At 43.5% G+C, this 22,387-nt stretch overlaps 1 protein-coding gene across 1 annotated transcript in view; it reads left to right on the forward strand.

Annotated features, from left to right (window-relative positions):
- SCAPER (S-phase cyclin A associated protein in the ER) overlaps positions 1-22,387 on the forward strand; it is a 415,034-nt gene that overhangs the window by 300,927 nt on the left and 91,720 nt on the right. Inside the window, 2 exon segments of the mRNA XM_020976028.2 lie at positions 3,590-3,681; positions 3,684-3,712. Coding sequence (XP_020831687.2) covers positions 3,590-3,681; positions 3,684-3,712 — 121 coding nt within the window.

The raw sequence follows: 22,387 nt of genomic DNA on the forward strand, positions 1-22,387 counted from the left end.
GGCTATACTAGATGACCTTGAAGACTCATTCCTTCCTGCTCTAAATCCATCATCTGAGATGCTGCTTCCTTAGAAGGGGCTTTTTGAGAGGTTCTGTGCATTGCTGTCTCTAAGTTATAGTAGTAGGAAATCACAATATGTCTTGGCTGCTCCTGGCTTTGTTCTGTCCTGAGGAGGGGCTGCAGTGAGCCTGGTAGAGTGGAAGCTCCTTGAGGACAAGGACTGTTTGATTTCAGTCCGAGTGTCCTCAGCACTCAGCACTTCGCATCTGATGGGTTAGCATTTAACAAATCAACAAGCGAAAAGGTTTCTGGACGTGGAGGCAGGTAATCGGAGGCTTGGTCACATGGGCTAAAATCAGGGCTTACTTAAGACCTAGAAGATAAACTGGATAGGCAGGAATCAAGGAAGGTCAATTTAATTATCGTGAACCGGAGTCTTTGTAGCACCAGAGCAAGCTCTCAAAAAATGTTCTGCTTTGATAGGACCCTGAAAACCGCTGCTGCTCCTCTGTCTCTTGTGATTCTCTTTCTTCGGCAGTGACTCCACACCCCGTAAACAAGGCTCTTTGAGGGACCTGAATTTATCAGGGTGGGCCTTGAGCCTCCAGGACAAGATATAGTTTCACAGAAAGTTAGACCTGAAGGTAACCTGAACAATGATCACGATCCACTCCCATATTCCATGGAGAAGGGAACTGAAGTGACTGAGAGGTGGGTGGGAAGCACTCTGCCAGCGGGAGGCAGTGCCCAGGACCACATCCACTCAGTGGCTCTCTCATTCAGGCCCTTTCCACTGATTTCCTTCAGCTGCAGTGTCTTCATCCTTGCAGGAACACTTAGTGTGTGTCCTGCAGGTAGAATTCAGGTTCTACCGGACAGGCGAGGGCTAGCTTCTCCCCATTTACTTGGTGGATCTAAGTGATAGGTGTCTGTTGCAGCTTTCTTCTTGGCTTGGCTCCTGGCACTGGTCAGTCTCAAGTCCTAGAAGATCAGGAGTCGAGCCTTAAGTTACTCCAAGGTCATCAGGTATCTTGGAGCTTGTTTGGTCTAGTTCCCTAACTGTACATGTGAAAAAATTGATGTTAAGGTTTTCTCTAAGTTAGACCTTAAAGATGCAAACAAGGGCACTGCTCTTATCAAGAAGCATGACTTTGGGGTCTGTGTATGTGTGAACTTGAGCCATATTTATAGGAAAGAAAATAATCAAAAAACCTTGTCCAAGCTCTCCGCATCATCCCTTTTTTTTTCACATCACCACATACTTTCAGTTTGATTCTTACATCTCCCTTCTGCCTATTCTACCTTCTATCTAAATGCCAGACTTAGAAGGCCAGGAATGGACAAATAGGGGAAGGGAAGCAGAGAGGACATAAGTGTTTACTAAGTGCCTGATGTGTGATGTGGGTATATCAGGTATTCAGGGAGGACTAGCACTTTGGGTGTGAGAGCTTGCTGAGCCCTTTTCAGGGCTGCTTGTCCACCTTGGGTGTATCTACCTTTCACCCAACTCTCACTTGTGGCTCCAAGAAGCTGTAGCAAGACCAGCATCAGCCACAGCCTGGTAAACTGCCTCAGCAGGTAGGTTAAACCAGGTTGAGGGTAACTAACAGGCCTCAGACCTGTAGGTGTTAGCAGGGCATCTACCCCAAGCATGTGAAGACTTCCCAGAGGAATGGGCAGATGAGAACAATTTGTTCCAATGGCTATGAAGGCTGCTGAAGCGGGTGCTGTGGAGTGTTTAGGGCATGGTCAGACATCAAAGACACCAAGGTCGTCCACTGCATCCTGGGCCATCACCAGTCGTCCTGAGTTTTGTCCTGCCACTGGACTTGGATGACACTGAAGAGAGCAAGGCTGATGACTGTATAGCTCTGCCTCACTTAAATCTGGTTCATACACAAGTCAGGACAACACCCTGTAATGTTGTTAGTCCTCTTTAAAAATGAAGGATCAGGCTATAAAACTATGTATACCCAGTGACCCAGCAATACCACTTCTAAGTCTGTATCCCAAAGAGGTCATAAAAACAGGAAAAGGACCCATATGTACAAAAATATTTATAGCAGCTCTTTTTATAGTGGCAAAGAATTGGAAATTGAGAGGATGTCCATCAGTTGGACAATGGCGGAACAAGTTATGGTACATGAATGTAATGGAATAATATTATTCTATAAGAAATGATAAATAGGCAGACTTCAGAAAAACCTGGAAAGACTTATGTGAACTGATGCTGAGTGAAGTGAGCAGAACCAAGAAAATATTGTACACAGTAACAGCTACATTGTGCGATGACTAACTTTGATAGACTTATGTCTTCTTAGCAATGCAGGAATCTAAGACAATTCCAAAAGACTCATGATGGAAAATGCTGCCCGCATTCAGAAAAAGAACTATGGAGTCTGAATGCAGATGGAAGCATGTTATTTGCTCTTTTTGTTTGTTTGTTTGTGTCTTCTTTCTCATGGTTTCTGCCATTGATTCTAATTCTTCTTTACAACATGACTAATATGAAAATAGGTTCAATATAAATGTATGTGTAGAGCCTATATCAATTTACATGCCATCTTGGGGTGAGCAGGGGAGATGGGGAAAAAATTTGGAACGTAAAATCTTGGGAAGTGAATATTGAAAACTAAAAATAAATGAATAATGCATTTAGAAATAAATAAATATAATGCACATCTAAGAAAATGAAGGCTCAGCAACAACAATAGTAGCTGTGTGCCAGGCACTGTGCTCAGTGCTTCACAAGTAGAATCTCATTTGATCTTCGCAACACTCCTGGTTCTATTATTATCCCCATTTTACAGTTGAGGACACTGAAGCAGACAGAAGTTAAGTGACTCACAACAATACTGATAGGTGCTATTATGATCCCTATTTTACAGTTGAGAAAACTGAGGCAGACAGAGATTAAGTGACTTACCCAGGGTCATACAGCTAAGCTACTAAGTGTCTGAGGCTGGATTTGAACTCAGGTTATCATAACTCTAAGCCTATCCATTATGCTTCCTAACTGCCTAAGTGCTAAGGTTCCTGTTCTCTATTTCCAAGGTAAATCTAAGCTAATAATAGGTAATCAATCAGTCATTTGGTTGATGTACAAATGATCACTTGACTGTTTTGGGTGAAAATACCTTTTTGTTTGTACACACCTAAACATTTTGAAACTCTGGATGTTCAGTTCAATTCAGCAGATGTTTCTATATAGAGAGCCTTAAGATATTTATTAAACACTTACTGTATGTAGAGCCCTATACTAGGTGCTTAAGAGTTCCTACCATTATGCACTTTCTCATCAAGTGGAGATATAACACTATGGAAACAACTTTTAATGTTGAAAGCCCACCATTAACATTGTGAGTTAAGCTTAAAAGACTTTCCTTCGAAGACAGCAGCCAGGGGCACGCCCGTGTCGTGGTCATAAGTCATAAGAGGCACAAACAGAGTGCTGGGTGGTCATTGGTATGTAGAGAGAGACTTACTGGCCGTTGGGGGCTTAGTTTTGTAACCATGATTTTGGGTGTGAAGATGCTGGGAGAATAATTGCTTAAACTTTATCAAATGAAATGTTCTCTTTCTCTTAGGTCTCTCAGCAATGCCATCAATGTGTACAATCTCACCTGCAGCAACTGTTCAGAAAACTGTGCTTATGTTCTGTTTAGCAACAAGATCACCTTCTAATGGACCTTCTAATACACCAGCTGACGGTATGTGGTGTTCTGTTTCAGCCTTTTGACAAAAAGGTTTCTACTGTGGTTTTGAGCTAGAATCAGACAAACAAGGCTGGACAAGCACCCTAAATAGGGCAGGGCTTCTTACCTTTCTGGGTATCAGAGACCCCTCAGTCAGCCTAGTGATGCCTGTGCACCTTTCTCAGAACCATGGTTTTAAAGTCAGAAATGCATAGGCTTGCAGGGCAAACCAATGATATTGAAATACTCATCAAAATGCTGAAAAAACCAACGTAGGATCTTATGGACCTAATGTAGGAACAGGGTAAATAAATCAAGAAGCGAGCGACGTAGTGGAAAAGACCCAGGATTTAGAGTCAAAAGATCTAGCTGCAAGTCCTGTCTTTCAAACCTGATCTGAAATGCACCTCCTCAATCAGACTGTTCTAGATCCTCCTCAGCTATGGTATCCTCTCCTCACCCCCTGGGGCTCCCTAAAACAACCTTATATTACTCTGCATCCTTACGTGTGTCTGTATATTCTTTCCCCCCACAGAATGTAAGCTCCTTGAGGGTAGGAATTGTTTCATTTTTGTCCTTGCATCCCCAGCAGGGACCGTAGTGCCTGGTACGTAGTAGATGCGAAATTGATGCTTGGGAATTGCCTGCACTACCTATTTGACAGAAGTTTCAAGGAAAGTGCTTTGTAAGACATAAAGCATTTGTTCATATATGAGCATGTGTGCTTGTGTGATCTCTTAGTGTTAGAAAAGAAAAAGGCGAGAGAGGACTTACAAGCAAAGAGTATATGAGTGAATGGCCTGGATTTCAGAATAATTTGAAATAAAACTGATAAATTACTTCCTAAATTCTGAAAATTCAGTTTATGCTGTATTTCTGTGGAAAGAAGGGAAGACAGAGAAAGAGAAAGACCCTGGTTCATCTTTTGTTTACTTTTAGTGACAACCTGCTGAACGTCAGTTAAAACTAGTTGCTGGAGGGGGGCATCCTATACTGTAAAATGAATAAATGAAAACATATTAACCACCTACTGTGCACTAGGTTCTGCAGGTTGTGGGCACGTACAAAAGTGAAACAGTCCCTAACCACAGGCAGCTTGCATTCAAATAGGGAAAGACAAAACATATAGGAGATGAATCTTGGCCAGGTAAAGGAGTGTTAGACCAGGAAGTCAGAGGAATGGTGAATGGAGATGTCGGACAGTCAGTCCATTATCATTCTGAGAGCAAGAGGTGGGAATGGAGAATGGGGGGTGGAGAATGGGGAGTAGAACAGCCCAGCATCAGTGGATGGCAGTTAATCGACAAGTATTTACTAGGTGCTAGGCTCTGTGGTAGGTGTGGAGGCTTGGGGTCAAGATGGCCAAGGCAGATGGGTAGATGGAATATGAAACATGGGCTGGTGCAGGCACAGCTAGATATAGCAGGCTAAGGGAATTTGCACTAATTCACACTCGGTCCAAGGACAGGAGCTTCAGTTCAGAATGCACATAGTTTCTGGAAGCCTCGTGCAGAGGGGGATGGGTCCAGGTGGGAGAAGCAGGGTGGTAGGAGGGAGACAGCAGGGAAGATAGCTGGGATGGATCCTGGAAGGTTATCTGTGAGGAGAGGCCGTGCCTCTGAAGTGCTGCAGAGCTCACGAGCAATCAGAGCAGAGTCAGGGTAAAGAAGGGGGATTCCTTGTACCTCCTAGAGCCATCCTGTTGTTATTTCAAATTAAGAGGCGCATCCCTAGAACAGCAGAACGAGAAAGTTGTCCTCTCTTATTTGCTTCTCAAGTTTTCCACCGCTGAGGGAAGCAGCTGCCCTCCTAAGCAGCCCACTCCTCTGGACAGCTCTGATGATCGGGGGTTTCTTTATGTCAGACCTCTTTGTGTCTCTCTCTTTGCACCTTCCCAACATTGTTCTTCAGGACTAGGCTGATCCCTATTCTCTGTGATGACCCTCTGAATATTTATAGAACACCGTTCATACCCCCCAGAAATCTTCGCTTCCCCAGGATAATAAGCATCACTAATTTCTTCAGGGTGGCTAGGTGGCACCATAGTGCAGAGTGCCGTACTTGGAGTCAGGAAGACTCATCTTCCCCAGTTCAAATCTGGCCTCAGACACTTACTAGCTCTGTGACCCTGGGCAAGTCACTTCACTTTGTTTGCCTTAATTTCTTCATCTGTAAAGTGAGGTGGAGAAAGAAATGGCAAACTTCTCCAGTATCCCTGCCAAGAAAACCCCAAATGGGGTTATAAAGAGTTGGACACGACTGAAAAACAGCTAAACCATAGCAAACCACCTCCATACCCCAGTCAAATGAAAGGATTCTAAAGATGGGGGGCTACTTTCTCTTCTCAGGAGCAAATCAGCGCTACCACCTCCCTGGTAATGTGGCCATCTTATTTGCCATGTACTAGGGTGTTAGCAACGAAAAAAACTTCCAGCAGGCATGAGGTGGTTTCCACCAGCTTTCATTCAGTCTCTTTTGTGCATTTTCCTGAGTTTGGAACTGAGAAAACCCTCCTTTACAATATGCCACTGTCTTGTGTCCTTACTTTTCTTTTTCACTTTTCCCTTTTTAGTTCTTTCTGCAGCCAAACACAGTGTGTGCCATAGGAAGAGAGGACTGCTAGGCATTATGCATCTCTTTTTAGATTCTGATGAATTTTTATACATAATGTAGCTAAAAGGTTGAATGTAGACACTTGACCCTGCTTCTTTAATGAGGAATGAAGGGGGGAAAAAAAGGCTGAAAGACACAACCTGGCAGGGTCAGAAGCAGCAATCAGAATTCAGCCTCATTTGTAAGACATCCAGGCACCTGCCCCATCGCCCTTCTCCAGGTCTGTGGCAGCGGAAAGACTCTAGTCAAACTGTTTTCTTCTTCACGTGGGAAAAACCAGTTGACATGAGACAGCATGGGGAGCACAGAGAGCTCTGGACTAGAAGTCAGGAGACCTGGGTTCAGGCCTTGCTTCTGCTCATTGCTAGTCCCGTGACCTGGAGTAGCCAATAGGCTCATTATCACCTCTGTGGACCTCAGCTTCCCTCTCTGTAAAACAAGGGGGATGGAGCACGTAGTCTGGAAGGTCCCGCGGTTCTCAAAGCAGCCAGGAGCTGGGCCTCCAGAGTCAGGGAGCCCTGAGCAGGGATCAGAGCCGTCGGGGGACGTGCCAAGAAAAGGCAGATGTCTGTGCACCTGCTACAAAGGAAAGTGTCCTGGTTTCTGTGAGCCATTTGGAGCCAATTCCGGGGACAGATTGTCCCTCTGACCCTCTGGGCTAGGCTTGCCTGGTCTTAGTGTTGTTCTCTTTGTGCTGAATGAGTCCAGACCCTGGCTTCCTGGGCTAATTACAGGAGAGCAGACATTCCTCATTCTTTACAAGTGGTAACATCTAATCTAATGCCAAAGGTCACTTCTCTTCCTCCCTTTCTTATGAGGGCAACTGTGAGCTGCTCAAGACCTAAGTTCAAAGCCTGCCCCAGACTCTTACTGGCAGTATGACCTTGGGCAAGTCATTTTACTTTTGTTGTCCTCCATTTCCTCATCTGCAGTATTCCTTTATTAGCACTGAGGAAACAAGGGAAGTAAAGAAAGTGATTTTCACAAGGTCATACAGTTAGTGAGTATCAGGGCCAAGATTCGAGCCCGGTTTTCTGGACTCCGATTCAAGTACTTTTCTTGTTTAGCTTCTCAAGTGAAGGCTCCACTCCAGTGCTTCCTCCTCCAACGTCTCCCGAGCCCTAGGACCATTGGTGGTAGGTGTGGGCTGACTGACGTCACTCACCTTGTACTTTTTGTTTACTGTCTTCTTTGTATCTGAGATGTCTTCATCTATAGGACAGTGGTCCCATCTGTCTCTTTGACTAGCACCTAACTCTTCCTCCTGCGCACCAGATGTTTACTAAATATGGATGAACGGCCTGAGGAACGTGGCAGCCACTCACCAAGATGTTGAGGAGTGGTCTTGAGAGTCTAGGCCAAAAACTAGGCCTCTTCTCTTTGCCTCAGGATATCTCACATCTACACTTGCAAAATTCTAACTTTTGATATTAAAATCCATCATTGAAAACAAGTACTATTTTTCATGTTTTTCTTTTCTTTTTTTCCATTTTTTTAAAAACAAGATCTAACGTATAGGAGGTGTTTAATAAATGCTTATTTGATTTGAACTGGATTGATTTGACCTAGTGTTGGACCAACATAGGCATGCCACAGGGAGTCTAAACAGGAGAAATGACAGAAAGAAACGGGAGAGGCTCCAGTCATATGTGGGCCTGTTTTATGCAGGAAAATGATGACTAGCATTTTAACTAAATGCAAAGAAAAGAAATCTGTCTCCTAAAGTCGAGGTACTTGTCTATCAGGTCCTTCCTGACTACAGTTCTACTGTCCTTAATATAAAGTAGCAAGTATAATTTAATGAGAGAGGTGACTTATCTCAGCCTTGCTTGCCTAAAAGCAGCATGGCATCGTTGAAGGAGCAATGGGTTGAGGGTTAGATCTGGTTATAAATACTGGTCCTCATACTTCCTCCCTGTATGACTTTGTCACTTCCCTTCCCTTCTCTGGCTCTGTTTTCTCCCTTGTAAAACAAGGAAATCGAAGTAAATTTCTCAATCCCAGACTCTAACATTGCAAATATCTACAGTGGAAACACTTGAAAAAATTTGACCTCAGAATCAGAGCTTTTGTCTCAGGCCCAGATAGAGTTTTAATAGCCCTCTTCTCCTCAAAATTAGTTTTCTCCTTAGAGGGAAGATTACTACTTTGAGAGGAAAGGGAAAATATTCATAGTAGAAAATACAGTATCTTTAGGTGATTAGCGTAAGAGAATACACATTTAAAAGATTTGCAGGGGAAAAAAAGCAAACGATTCTTTAACCTGGAGTTTAAAATCTGTTTTTAAAAATGATAACATTATATTTGTCTTTCACACACAAAAGTCCTCCCTCTAGGTCCTCATTGCATCAGAGAGACTCTGAGTTCTTGAAACTGTCCCTATGGAATACAAGCTGTGATAAATGCTACCAAACTAAAAAGTGCTTTGAATCTAATCCTGGGGATGGACTGTGTGTCTGTCGCTTGAGGTCCAGGCTAGTTACCTTCAGAGTTTACTACCAGGTGTTGAATGTTTAGCCACAAAGCAGGAATACATGGAAGAAGGTTGCTCCCAAAATTAGTGATTAGAGTCCCCACCCTAGATTCTTGAAATACGTAAATATTAAAGTGTGTTTGACAAGCACTAAATAGTTTACAAAGGGGTCTCACATGTCCTTTCATGTGATCCTCATGGCAACCCCATCATGCAGAGAGAGCAGTTAACTATTATCACCATTTCAAGCCGCAGGAGAACTTGGATGATTTTTCCGAGGCCATTGGACTAGTCCTTGGCCTTGTCTTCAGATGCCTAGCTCAGCTCTTGTTCCGCTCCTAGACTGTTTCCGTGGCCACCTTCAGACAGTCTTAACTGAACCCCTACCCTGTTCGGGACCTTGAATGAATGGGTTCAAAGGTACAGTGTCTGTAGCATCTGTTATTCCAGATGTGGAAGTCAGGGTCATTTCTAAGACATAATCTGCCCTTGAGTGACTTACATTTTAATGGAGGAGAAAGCTAACAAATATTTTAAAAGAATAAATACCATATATAAAGAAAACATAAATAAGACAAATAGATAGAGAAGTAGTATTAAGGGTCTTCTTAGATGTGGAGAAATTGGAAAAGGGACTGGGGTGGGAAGAGAATAAGCATTTGTATAGTGCCTGCTCGGCACCGGACACTGTGCTTTTTTGAAGATATTATCTCATTTGATCCTCCCAGCAACCCTGTAGGGTAGGTGCTATTATTACCCCATTTTACAGTTGAGGAAACTCAGGCAAAGTCAGATTAAGAAACTTGCCCAAGGTCATGTAGCTAGTAAGGGTCTGAGGCCAGGCTTCCAAGTGCAGGGCTGTGTCCACAGCATCGCTGAGCTGGAGAGGGGAGAGGGAAGAGCAGCAGAAAGACTTTTAGTGGATTGTAGAGTCAGTATAAATAAAGTGGGCTCTGCCCTGCAGAGGTTTAGATTTTTAAGACAGTCACACTAATCTGAATATAAGACACCACTAAGGGAATGAAAAATATGGTAGGCAATATGGAGTATGGCATTTGTGCTGAAAGAAGGAAAAAGGTCCGTGTATTTTAAAAGCGTTCTCACCCAGGCGTTTAAGTCATCTGAAAACTGGCTTTTTAAAAAAGAGGATAATCTGCCTTGGTTCTTGTTAGTCTTATTCTTCGTGAAATGATAAGTAATCTTAGTGCTATAAGATACGTTAGGCCCACGCCAAGAGTTTGCACCCAGAAACCACCTCCACGGCCTCATTCAGTTGGTACACCTTCGACAGTGGGAAATGAAAAGCATCCACCTGCCTCCACCTCGGTCTGGGCTCGTCCCCTTGGCAGCAGAGCGGTTCCCCCTTGTCTGTGGATGAGTAAAGCTTGCTGAGTCTCTCTCATTCTGTCCATCGGTGGGTCTGTGATCTCATGGACGTGAGCACTCCCTCTGCCAGGGAGGAGGGAAGGTCCTGATGATCACTCATCTCGTGCACTTCTCATCTGGGACCTCCAGACAGCATCCAGCCAGTGCCCTGGAGACTTTGCTTTGAGCTGCCTCATCTCCACCCACAGCCCTCCTCCGCAGCCTTTATTGCCATTGTTTCCATGCAGGGCATCTCGGGTAATATGTTTGACCAGTTATTGTGTCCCTGTTCTGAGGTCACGTTACTTCACGGCTCACAACTGTGTGGTGTCACCAGGAAAGCCCCAGTGGGCTTCTGTAGCAGCGGCCGGCCCCTTGGGACACTCGAAGGTGTGGCGTAGTTACCCAGACATCGAAGACAGTGGGATTTTGCTGTCATTTCATCAGTGTTTGGGGTTTTTGTTGTGATGGTGGTTGTTCTTCCTGAATGGCTGTGTCATAAAGCCTGTTTTGTTTATGTACTGAAGGGTCCTTTAGTTTTTGGCAGGGGTAGCTGAGTATGCTGTTTATTTTTGTACTGTAGTTTAATAAACCACCATCACTACAAAGCATCCATCAAGCCATTTTCCTAAAAACACGTTGATGCATCTTCTGAGGTACAAAGGAATGGTGGAAGACGCGGCATGCGATGGCCCCGTGCATATCACAAAGTTGGAGTCTCTCCACTTCCCACTTTTGTACATCTTGGTGAAAAATAACCTGAGAAGGAGGCGTCTGATATTGTTTTAAACATAGACTGTCAAAGCGAAGGAAAATTTCCAGAGGCTCTTGAAAATGATGAGGTAAGAAAACAAGAAGACAGTCTCAGGAGTGGGGAGAAGAGGGCCAGCTCTGTGGAGTGTAAGCTTCTTGAGGATAAGAACTGATCATGAGGAGGCTACATTTGGAGACATTGGGGAAGAGATTCCTGCTCTGGAGGTCTGACTTACTGCTTTCTCTCCAAACGTTGAGGTTCTGTGAGCCCTGGTTAATCCTGAGATTGTGCTTCCCCAGTACCTGACCCTGTCTCTTGATAAGGGTCCAGGTACTGGCAATCCCCCTGCTGACTCAAACAGTTGTGGTTCTGCTTTGCATCAGAGAGCACTTGAGGGGAGCACCAAGCTCTATGGTTACCAGAGATGGCAAACTGTAGCCCCTAGCTCATCTCATTTCTGGGTGGCATTGTTTATCTCCTAAGTCTAGGAGCATCGTCTATATGGATTTATCCAGCTAATCTCTTGATTCCATCCCCAACAGTCTCAGAAAGTCTGCCCTCCTTCTTTCATGTATTTCAGTTAACTTCTATCCCCTTATGAGTAAGGGGACAGAAATTGTACAATCTTTGGAGGAGGGAAGGGAGAATCTTTTCTGTTAATATATTTGCAATTCATTAAAGGATGTGAAAAATCCAAATAAATTACTTTTTTAAAAGAAGTGCCGAGCCCTTTTGGGGACTGCTCATCCACCTTTGGTGTCCACCTTCCACCCAACTCTCTCACCTGTGGCTCCAAGAAGCCATAGCATGCACAGCAGCCGCACCCCAGTAAAACTGTCTCAGCAGACCAGCTAAACCAGGTTGTGGGCAACTAACAGGCCTCAAATCTGGTGGTGAGTTAGGGGGTGTCTACCCCAAGCATGTGAAGACTTCCCCGAGAGGAATGGGCAGATGACTACAGTTTGTTGCAGTGGCCATGAAGGCAGCTGAAGCAGGCACCGAGAAGTGCTTAGAGCTTGGCCAGACATTGAAGATGCCTGCATCCTGGGCCATCACCAGTCATCTTGACTGTTGTCCTGCCACTGGACTTTGGTGACACAGGAAGAGAGTGTGAGGCTGAGGACTTTGCATAACCCTACATCACCCTGTGATGTCACTGGTCCTCTTCGAAAACAAAGGGCAAACAACAAGGGGACTGAGGGGAAGTGTAGTTTTTTCCCAATTGAGGAGGGACTAAAGGGTCATGAGAAGTGCAAGACAAGCAAGAGGGTGAAGAGGAAGCAGCCAGGGACACCATTCAGTGCCAGCCTAGGAGCCAGCCAAGTTCAGGGAAAGACCACAACTACCCCGAACTGAATATAAGCATAAGCAGCTGAAATCTTTTCTGGCTCCTCAATTGGCCCAAGGTGGGAACTGCCTGGGCAAAATTTGCTGCCACCCTGAAACTGGTAAGTTTATCCCCTCTCCACCACCCCATTCCTGCTTGGTAAGTTCACATCACTTATCCACTAGACTTTCATGCTCTCTCTTTTCTGCTTCTTTTGCTCTCTGTGTTTTTGCAATGAATTTTGTCTCCAAATAACAGTAAGCTGATTTTTATTGCATTCTGAACAAATGTTTGCTATAAATGAGTGGAAGACTTTATGGTGAACTCCTAGAAAAAATAGCCCAACATTTAACCATTGGCCCATATACAGCTCTCAGTTTGGAGATGAAAAGGGATTTCAGACCCTAAATTTATGATTCTGGCGTAATGGAGTGAATACACAGGTGTGGCTGAACTATGCTATATGGCTCTTTACTTGTGGGCTTCCCCAGAGCCTCCTCCTAGGAGTTCCCAGACATGGGTTGTGTGCAGGAGCCTTAGCTGCTTCCACTAGGGGCTAACAGGCATCCTCTATCTGCTTTTCCACTCACAACCTGTTGAAAGGTTAGTGTCCAGAGAGTGAGGGAATTCAAGACCTAGGGAAATGATTCTGTACTACTCTGATGGTGGCTTGGCCCTCCAGACCTGCCTTTTGGACTCTTTGCAGGCCTGGCTTCCCATTGGTTAGGCCTCAGAAATAGGTAAAGGACAATCCCAGTTACAGAAGGCAATTCCTTCTCTCCTAGAATATCTGCCAGCTCTATCTTATGTCATCTCAACCTCGCACTTTCAGCTTTTTTATCAGCTGTAACTTAGTGGGTAGACCTACCTTCAGAAATCTTAGAGGCAAGACAGGATGGAGGTACAGGACCTACAGCTCTTTGGCTGGGGCACAGATATACCTCCCAGTGTACCTGCTCACTATATAATTACTCATTTCATATTTATCAATCATCACTCTGTATCATCAAGAAAAGGCAAAAATTTGTTTACTATCCTTTGTTTAAGAAGGCAGGAAATGTATAATTTTTATGCCTTTTTTAACATCAAAATCATTCTCGGTATACCCCTCCTCCAATGAATCCTTACTTGTAACAATGAAAAATTTGAACAAAATCCAACTGATGAAGCTTAGTGTTATTTTTGTTTGTTATAACAATCATCGTGTATATTGTCCTATTGATTCTAACCTCTTTACTTGGTATTAGCTCATACAAACCTTCCTCTGTTTGTATTCTTCATCGCTTCATTTCTTTTGCAACAATAATATCCCATGACATTCACATACAGTTTGTTAAACTGTTCCCTAATTTATGGGCACCCACTTTTTTTTTGTTTGTTTGTTTGGCTATCTTGAAGAACACTACTATGGATATTTTGTTGTATGTGGAATTTTGTCATCAGCCCCCTTGAGATAGAGTCCCAGGAGTGGGATATAGACGAAATCTAAGTATATGAACAGTTTAGTGATTCTTCTTGCATAATTATAAATTATTCCCCAGAATAGTTGGAATAATTCATAGCTCTCCCAACAGTACATTAGTGACCTGGCCCACAGCTCCCCCACTTTGTACCATGATGTGCTTTAGAAAGGCTTACAGTCAAAATAGTTCTTTTTAAACGTCTTTATGCTTAAAGGAATGAGCTTTGGTCATACAAAAAATTCAGTTATACAGCATAGCTTTATCCCTGACAAAATCCATTACTGTGTTTCTCATAAAATAAATTGAGTGATAATGCCAACTAAAATGTAAATTCTTTTTATAGTTTCTGTGCCCTAGTCATACGGTTGCTGAAATTTATGCCATAATGTACAGGGCCTGTCTATTTGGGGGAGGACAGGAAACACTGCAGTCCATGCAAGTTTACTTATCAAGATTTCCATATGCCAATGAAGTCAAAAGTCCAGTCCATTCACAGATAGGACTTTAGAGTTTTGCAAAGCACTCAACATGTAGTAATGTGCATTTACTTAGGACAAAGCAGTATAGTTGTTTATTGAATGACAGCAACTTCACTACTTTTTACATCTTTAAAGAACTTTTTAACATTCAGTATGTCCTCTCCCTGTTCTACATGATTTGGCATTCACAGGACTTTGTGACTTCATAAGATTTTGATGCATCTCCTTTAATTCTTCACCATGAAACCACAAGCACTGCTTGTGATCCGTTTTTCCAAGTCTAGCCATGATGATGGCCCATAGATTATCAGTGGAGTTTAAGTCAGCTGAGTTCCCAGGCAATTGAGACATATTTATCTCCATTTCTTGGATGAATTTCCTAACTTTTCCTGTTGTGTGATATGGAACAAGGTGAAATTGCAGTTCTCCGTATCATGTGGGAATTTCTGGAATTCTGGGAAAATTCTGCTTCTTAGTGTACCAAAATATACCACCATCATTCCTGAAGAATGAGAACAAGACTTATAGTCCTTCTAGAAGTAAAAAATCCCCCAAACATTTGGAGTGAGTGTTTTACAGCCTGATGAAAATACCCAGATCTTACAGGTGCACCTGGATTTCTGATAGTGGTTTTGTCATAGCAGGGAATGAAAAAGTGAATTTCCTCAGTAAAAGTATTCCAGGGTTTCTATAATCATGCCCATTACAAAAGGCTTTTCTTCATAGCAGTGGTCAGCAGCTGTGAGCATACTTGTTTTCTCAGTGTTTTTCAAACTTCAGAAAGCCTCTGCCGCTTGTAAAGCAGTCATTACAGCCCCTCCTGGTGCCAGGTCCTGTGTGTCTTGCTGTCTTCCTGAGGATTCGTCTGTTCGACAACAACCGTTTGTCAGTTCTTGGCTGATGCAGTTTTGTCGTGGGAATCTTTGAAACGCCTGACTGCTTCCACATCTCTGACAGTCTTTGAAGTGTGGCAGCTACAACTCTTGCACGTTTCCCTTCTCTAAAGCCACAGAATTAAAGCCACCTCAAAGAGAGCCATGACCACGCATGTGTGTGCTGCACAGAAATCAGCACTTACCTCATGGATAATTAACCAAAGGAGAAATGGCCCAATCAGCCTTTTCTCAACAAGGGCTGACCATCAGAGTTGGCCTAGTGTTGGCAGAGATGCAGGTGTGATCGTGACTGTCATGCAGTGAAACCAAACTGACACTGTTGCTTGTCCAGTAATTATTTTACCCTTGTACTCTCTTTGTTGAGCCTCCATACAGCAGGTATGGCAGATGTTGCCTGTTTTATAGGTGAGGAAAATAAAGTCCTATGAGATTACATAACTTACAGGGGTCACAAAGCGAATCAGTATCAGAGATGAGATTTGAACTTGAGTCTTTCTGACTCCCAGTAAAGCACCTGAGGCCACCCTCAACGTAATATACTCATGAGCCACAGTGCGTGGACTTGGTCGTATCTAACATGCTCACTCACGGTTCTCATCTCAGAGAGTTGTGGTCGCCAAATAACTTCACCATCATTATCAACAAACATTTTTTAAATCATAGACGTGATAATTTTGTTTGATTTTTAAACTTTTTTTTATTAATTTAATTTATCAACAATCACTTCCATAAGCTTTTGAGTTTTAAATTTTTCTTCCCCTCCTTCCCCCCTCCTCACCAAGATGGCGTGCAATCTAATATAGGCTATACATATATGTTCCTGTTAAACACATCTTCACATTAGTAATGTTGCAAGGAAGAATTAGAACGAATAGGAGGAACCACAAGAAAGAGAAAACACAACAAAAGAAAAAAGTAGCAAATAGTCTGCTTTGATCTGCATTCAGACTCCATAGTTCTTTCTTTGGATGTGGAAAGCATTTTCTATCATGAGACTTTTGGAGATGTCTTAGATCCTTGCATTGCTGAGAAGAGCTAAGTCTATTAACATTAGGCATCACACAACGTGGCTGTTACTGTGTACAACATTCTCCTGGTTCTGCTCACTTCACTCAGCATCAGTCCATATAAGTCTTTCCAGGTTTTTCTGAAGCCCGCCTGCTCATCATTTCTTAGACTGGTAGTAATTTTAATGATCAATCAATCTAACCTCTTCATGTTTATAGAATTAGAAAAGCCTTCAGGTCCCCTAGTCCAGGGATATCATACTCCCGTCCTACCTGAGACATGTGGCCAAAACTCCCAAATGCACCTGAACTCTGCAGATTAAAATGTAATTGGAAAATGTTTTACAGTACAACATAGGCAATGATGCTTTGTGATTTCTAAGTCAGTATGTGGCCCTTGGACCTGTTTCTATTTAAGTTTCATGCTACTGATGTAGTCTATGTCCTAAACAAATTCTATATCCTGGCCATAGTGTCCCTGACAAGTGGTCCCACAGCATCTTCTGCAGTACCACCCATGACATGGAACTCAGGATTTCTAAGGCAGACTTTTTTATTTTAGGATAGTTATAACACTTTTCCCTTATTTTGAGCTGAAACCACCCTCCCTGTCACCTTTGACCTGTTGACCCTGGTTCTGCCCTCTAGAGCTATCAGAAATAATAATCATCTTTAAAGTGACAGAGTAGGACTAGATAATCTCTAAAGTAGTTACAACTCTGATAATTTATGATGCTATAAAACATTGAAGATTATTTCTTACTTTAAGATTACTATAGAGGTGCCTCTTTTTGAGGGTTCTGAAGGTTTTGAGGGTTTTAATTACTTAGTTTGCGCATAATGAATTCAGCAAGTTTTTGTCAAGCACCTACTGTGTTTGATCAAGTACATTCAGTTAAGCATTCTCCTAGGCATTGGGGATGGTCATAAAAAGACAAGATATAATCCTGCCCTTGATAAATCAGGAAACGTTTATTAAGTGCCTGCTATGTCTCAGGCATTGTGCTAAGTGCTAGGGATACCAAAGGAGGTAAAAGGCAGTCTCTGTCCTCAAAGAGCCTACAGTCTAATGGGGGAAGACTTTGTGGTGGTGGTTGTTTGGTTGTTTCCGTCATGTTTGACTTTTCGTGACCCCATTTGGGGTTTTCTTGGCAGAGATACTGGAGGGGTTTGCCATTTCCTTCTCCAGCTCATTTTACAGATGAGGAAACTGAGGCAAACAGGGTTAAATGACTTGCCCAGGGTCACAGAGCTAGTAAGTGTCTGAGGCCAGATTTGATAGGAAGATGAATCTTCCTGACTCTGGGCTTACGCTCTATCCATGGCACCACCTAGCTGCCAGTGGGAGAGACTACATGCAAACGGACATATACAAAGCAAACTACATATGTGATAAGTAGGAAGTAATTAATGAAGGGAAGGCACTAGGGGTTGGGGAAGGCTTCCAGGAAAAGATGGGATTTTAGGTAGGGCTTAAAAGGAAGCCAGGGAAGGCATAGGTGGAGTTGAGGCATGGGAGACAGCCAGATAAAATGAGAGATGGACCTGAGCCAAGAGATGAACCATCTTGTTCATGGGACAGCCAGGAGACCAGTATCCCTGGATTGAAGAGTACGTATTGGGAAGTAAGGTATAAGGAGACTGGAAAGGGGAGGAGGGGGCCAAGGGATAAAGGGGTTTGAATGCCAAACAAAACATTTTGTAATTGTTCCTGAAGGCAGTAGAAAGCCATTGGAGTTTATTGAGTAGGGGCAGAAGGAGAGAGGGGTTGCAATGTGTGACATGGTTGGGCCTGTGCTTTAGGAAAAGCTCTTCAGTGGCTGAAAGGAGGAGGATCTGGAGTGGTGAGAGACTTGAGGTAGACAGACCTACAAGCAGCTATTGCCATAGCAAGTCCAAGCGTGAGGTGAGTGGTGGTGGGTGGAAGATGATAGCAGGGAGAAGGGAGCATAGTCAAGAGGTGGGACAGAGGTGAACGACGGGTCTTGGCAACAGCTTGGATATGGAGGGTAAGAGATGGTGAGGAGACCTGGATGACTTCTAGATTGTGAGCCTGAGCGACTGGGAGTGAGGTGTTTCCCTTGACAGCAATTGGGAAGGTAAAAGAGGGGTAAGGTTTAGGGGAAAGATAATGAGTTTTGGACATGTTGAGTTTAAGATGTCTACGAGACATCGAGTTTGAGATGTCTGAAAAGCAGCTGGAGATGCAAAATTGGAGATAAGCAGAGAAGATGGGGCAGAGAGTAGATTTAAGAATCAGCAGTATAGAGATGGTCATTCATTCCATTGGAGCTGATGAGATCACCAAGTGAAGCAGTATAGAGGGAAAAGAGAAGAGGGCACAGGAAGTGCTCTGTGAAGACCAAGGATGGGAAAGATCATTACCGACAACAGAGATCAAGTAAGGCTACATGGGAGAGGTAGCATTTGGGCTGTACTTTAAAGACTGGGGAAGAATCCAGATGGGACAGGGGGAAGAAAACAGACAGTTTAGGCATAGGGAATAGAGTAAGCAAAAGAAAATGCGAGTGTGTCGGGACAGGGTGAGCATTTCAGAGTGGTGAGGAAGGAAATACAATATGAGATGAATTGGAAGAAGTAATGGTGGTCATCTGCTTGTGTGAGGAGTTTGAATTTTATTTAGCAGTCTCTGGTAAGCCTTGATGCTCCTCTAGAAAAGTAACACCACAAGAAAAGAACAAGGTCATAAACTTTTCAAGTTTCTGTTGGGGAACATTTCTTGACCAAACAAGGGTTAAAGGCAGTCACAAAACATAAGATGGGCAGTTTCACTTATACAAGATCGAGAAGGCTGTGCCACAAACAGAATCAGTACAGCTGGCTTAAGTAGGGAAAGTGTTGATGGGGGAAAAATTTTTTTTTTTTTGCATCTCTGATACCCCAAAAGACATACAGAATTAACACAGATGGAAGACGAGGAGCTAAAAAGCTTCCTTTTTGCTCCTGACACCCTGAGAAACCTTTGTGGCCATCTGTCCCCTTCAGACATTGGCTTCTTTCAGGGTTACAGCCACTCACAGATTCTCTTTGTCCCTCTGTCCAGCTTTTCGCTCCAGATTTGTATCTTGGTAACTGTAATGTTTCCTTCTGTAGTGAATCTCTGAGTAAAGCTTTATGAAATCAAGTGAGGCCATGTTATAGGTAAGTGAGACTTTAAGGCCTTTCAGGCCCTTGGCGCTGATAGTTTGATTGTTTAAAAAACCTCACAGCAAAGGCCGTTGTATTACAGAGTTTGTTCATAGTCCTATTACAAGCATGACGGAATTACTGAATTTCTTTTTATATTCTGACATTACTGTTCTTTGCACAAGTAAAAGTGTCTCCTGAGCAGCTTGCCCTTAGGGAACATTTAATGGATGAAATGCAAACCTTGTGTTCCTGTATCTGCTCATTAAAGTCATTCACTAGCGTTTGTTCCACTCAGGATTAACAGAGCTTCTGGGCTTGCCTAGACACAGTCATTCTAGAAAATGTGCACCTTAGTCAAAGTCTGTAGAAAAACCCACTGGCTCACCGCACGTACTCTCAAATGAATCTGGAACCAACCCTCCCCCTGAAAGTGGGTGGTCTCTGGAGGTCAGGGCTGAGGTCATTCCTACCACGGCTGCCCAACTCTACCTGGCTGGAAGAAACAGCTCTTTGGCTTGGAGCTGCTGGCATTTCCAGTCCCTTAACCTGAAGGTAGAAACCTAAAACCAGTCCTCGTCTTCCAAAAAGATGTTCCTTCCACAGCTTCCATAGTGGTTCGGGCCACTGGAACAGAAGCTGCTCCAAAACTCCCAGGAAAAGCTTTTTTCCCCCCAGGAGTGTAAAACTTGTCAAAATTCACTCCAGGCAGAAACCTGACATGTGTAGTCTCAAGTCCAGATGCAAAGTTAATTAAAATAGTAAAGTCATTTCAGATAGACAAGTGTATATCCTTACTTCCCCACCTTCCACCAAGAAAAATATTAATGGTTTCGTATACTTTTTACATTCTAGCCATTTGAGAGAAACAAAGATTCCTTTCACTGGTGGTATAAATTCAGTTTCACAAATAATGGGTCATCGTTAGAAAAAACACTAACCTCCTCTAGCCCAGCATCCCAGGCTTTGGGCTTACACAAACCAAGTTCAGCCTTGGAGGCTGCCTAAGAAATCTTTCTCTACATGGTTCACATTTCTGCCATCTAGAGTTACCTCTAGGGAGGCAATCTCAAAATACAGCCTGAATATAACTTGTATCTAGGTCTCCACTAATATGAGCAAAAGAGTCCACAGCTCCTGTTCAAGCACCCAGAATTGGTTATAGGATAGCCTTTGTATCACTCCAGAGAAAACATATAAAAGATGAATGGTGACCCAAAAATAATGGATACAGTTTTCTCCCTTCTCCAAAGAAGAGCCCCACCTAACCCCGAGAACGTACAGACCTCCAGCTTTACGATACTTGCCTGAGAGCTTGGATTCTCCGTGGAAGCGAAACACACATTTAATTACTGGACAGGCACCCCTCTGATGTCCCACTTCCACCTCAGACACACATCCAGACTTATGGTACCACCTTAAGGATTTTTGCTCCCCTAAGAAGGGAAATGTATTGGGGCTGGCATGTTTTCCTGCCTGGATGGCAGTTTTCCTTCTCACCAGACTTTTCCTGTCCACGTAACTCAGGGTGAAGCAGAGGATGAGTTTGGAATTCTTGTTGCCCTTCATTGTGGCTAGACTAGACCAATATTGCTCCCACTTTGGGGCTCTGTCTGTGATCCTTTTCTGTCTCAAGAAGCTGGTGCTGCCCATGTAATGCCCTTCTCTCTCCTTTACCCCTGCCTCTGATGTACTTTGGGCATGTTAGGTGGTCTGATCCAGTAACCAGGCTTCTTAGAATTGGGCCTAAAGCTAGAGTCGTTTAGCTCTGAATGAGGGCCAATGGCTAGAGTGGGTCTTCCTTATTTTTGGAAATCCCACAGTGCCTGGCACAATGCTTTACATGTACTAGGTGTTTGATAGAGGCTTGCTGAATGAGTTTCTGAGTTAATCCCCATTTACTGAGTGGAGTAAGAGAAGTACCTTAAAAGCTCTTTATTATCACTTGACAGTTTAAAGTTTTCACTCAGTTGGAGGGACCTAGCTCCAGGATCCGTCTGTGAAGCCTGTGCTCCCAGCTGGAAGTGACTGTGACTCTTTGGTGTCATGGCACCTTAGGGATTATCTATACCAAACCCTCATTTTACAAATGAAAAACTACATGGCAGGTACAAAGTAACTTCCAAGAGATCAAGTGTGCTAACAATTTGGAAGAACTTTCTGCAGGATGTGATACCTGACGACCATCTTCTGGGAAGCCAGCAATGCTGATCGATTGACTCTAGAAGGTGGTGGGAAGAAGTACATTACAGACAGAGAGCTTGAGGACAGAGGGTCTGGCACAGTGCAGGGCCAAAGGTTAAGTCACTCATGGACATAGCTAGTATATGTCAAAGATGGGATTTCAATCCAAATTTTCCTAACTTCAAGGTCAGGTCTCTGCCATGCCAAGCTTTCTTTTCCTCAAAATTAAAGATTAAAAAGTCACAATAATTGGTTTTATAGCTAGCAGCTGTTAACTGGAGAAATGAAAATGAGTACACCAAAGTCTCAGTTACTATGGGGTCCACATTTCGGATCACTCAAGGTCTTGATTCTCAGTCAGATGCAGAATCACAGTATCTAGCACTGAAAAGGGACCTTAGAACTCATCCAGTGTAAACCCTACTATTGTAGAAGAGGTAACTGAGATCAGAGAGGAAAAATGACTGGTCCCAGGTCTCATGGGTGCTAAGTAATGGGATTGTCATTCAGACTTGGGTCCCCTGGCTCCAAATCCAAAGCTCTTTCTCCCACACCATTTTAAAACACTGTGTGTACTTGCCATACAAATAACCTCTGAGTATATACACTTCTGAAGACTGATTTGCTAGTCCGGCATGAGCCCTTTGTCGGTGCTCAGCCCACAAGTAGACAAGACTGGAAGGTTCCTTCTGGTTCTAAATGTTTAGCAGCTGCCCTCCCTGGGGCATCGACATCCCCTCAGTTTCTTTTCTACTCATCCCACCAACTGTGGATTCTGGAAGCTGAGATTCCCTGGCTGGGGCTGACACTGCAATAGAGAGACTAGGAACTAAATCTGCTCAGAAGCCATTGAATCCATGGCTTTATTGATGCAGTAGGAGAGGAAGACATTTCATTCTAGTGAGCTATGATTTTCCAAGTCTCTGGGCTTCCATAAATGATATCCAGTCCTGGTGACTGACTGCAGAAGGGCTGTTTTCTC

The sequence above is a fragment of the Phascolarctos cinereus genome, unplaced genomic scaffold (genome assembly GCF_003287225.1).
Source record: "Phascolarctos cinereus isolate Bilbo 61053 unplaced genomic scaffold, phaCin_HiC Scaffold_3;HRSCAF=262, whole genome shotgun sequence".
Taxonomy (NCBI): domain Eukaryota; kingdom Metazoa; phylum Chordata; class Mammalia; order Diprotodontia; family Phascolarctidae; genus Phascolarctos; species Phascolarctos cinereus.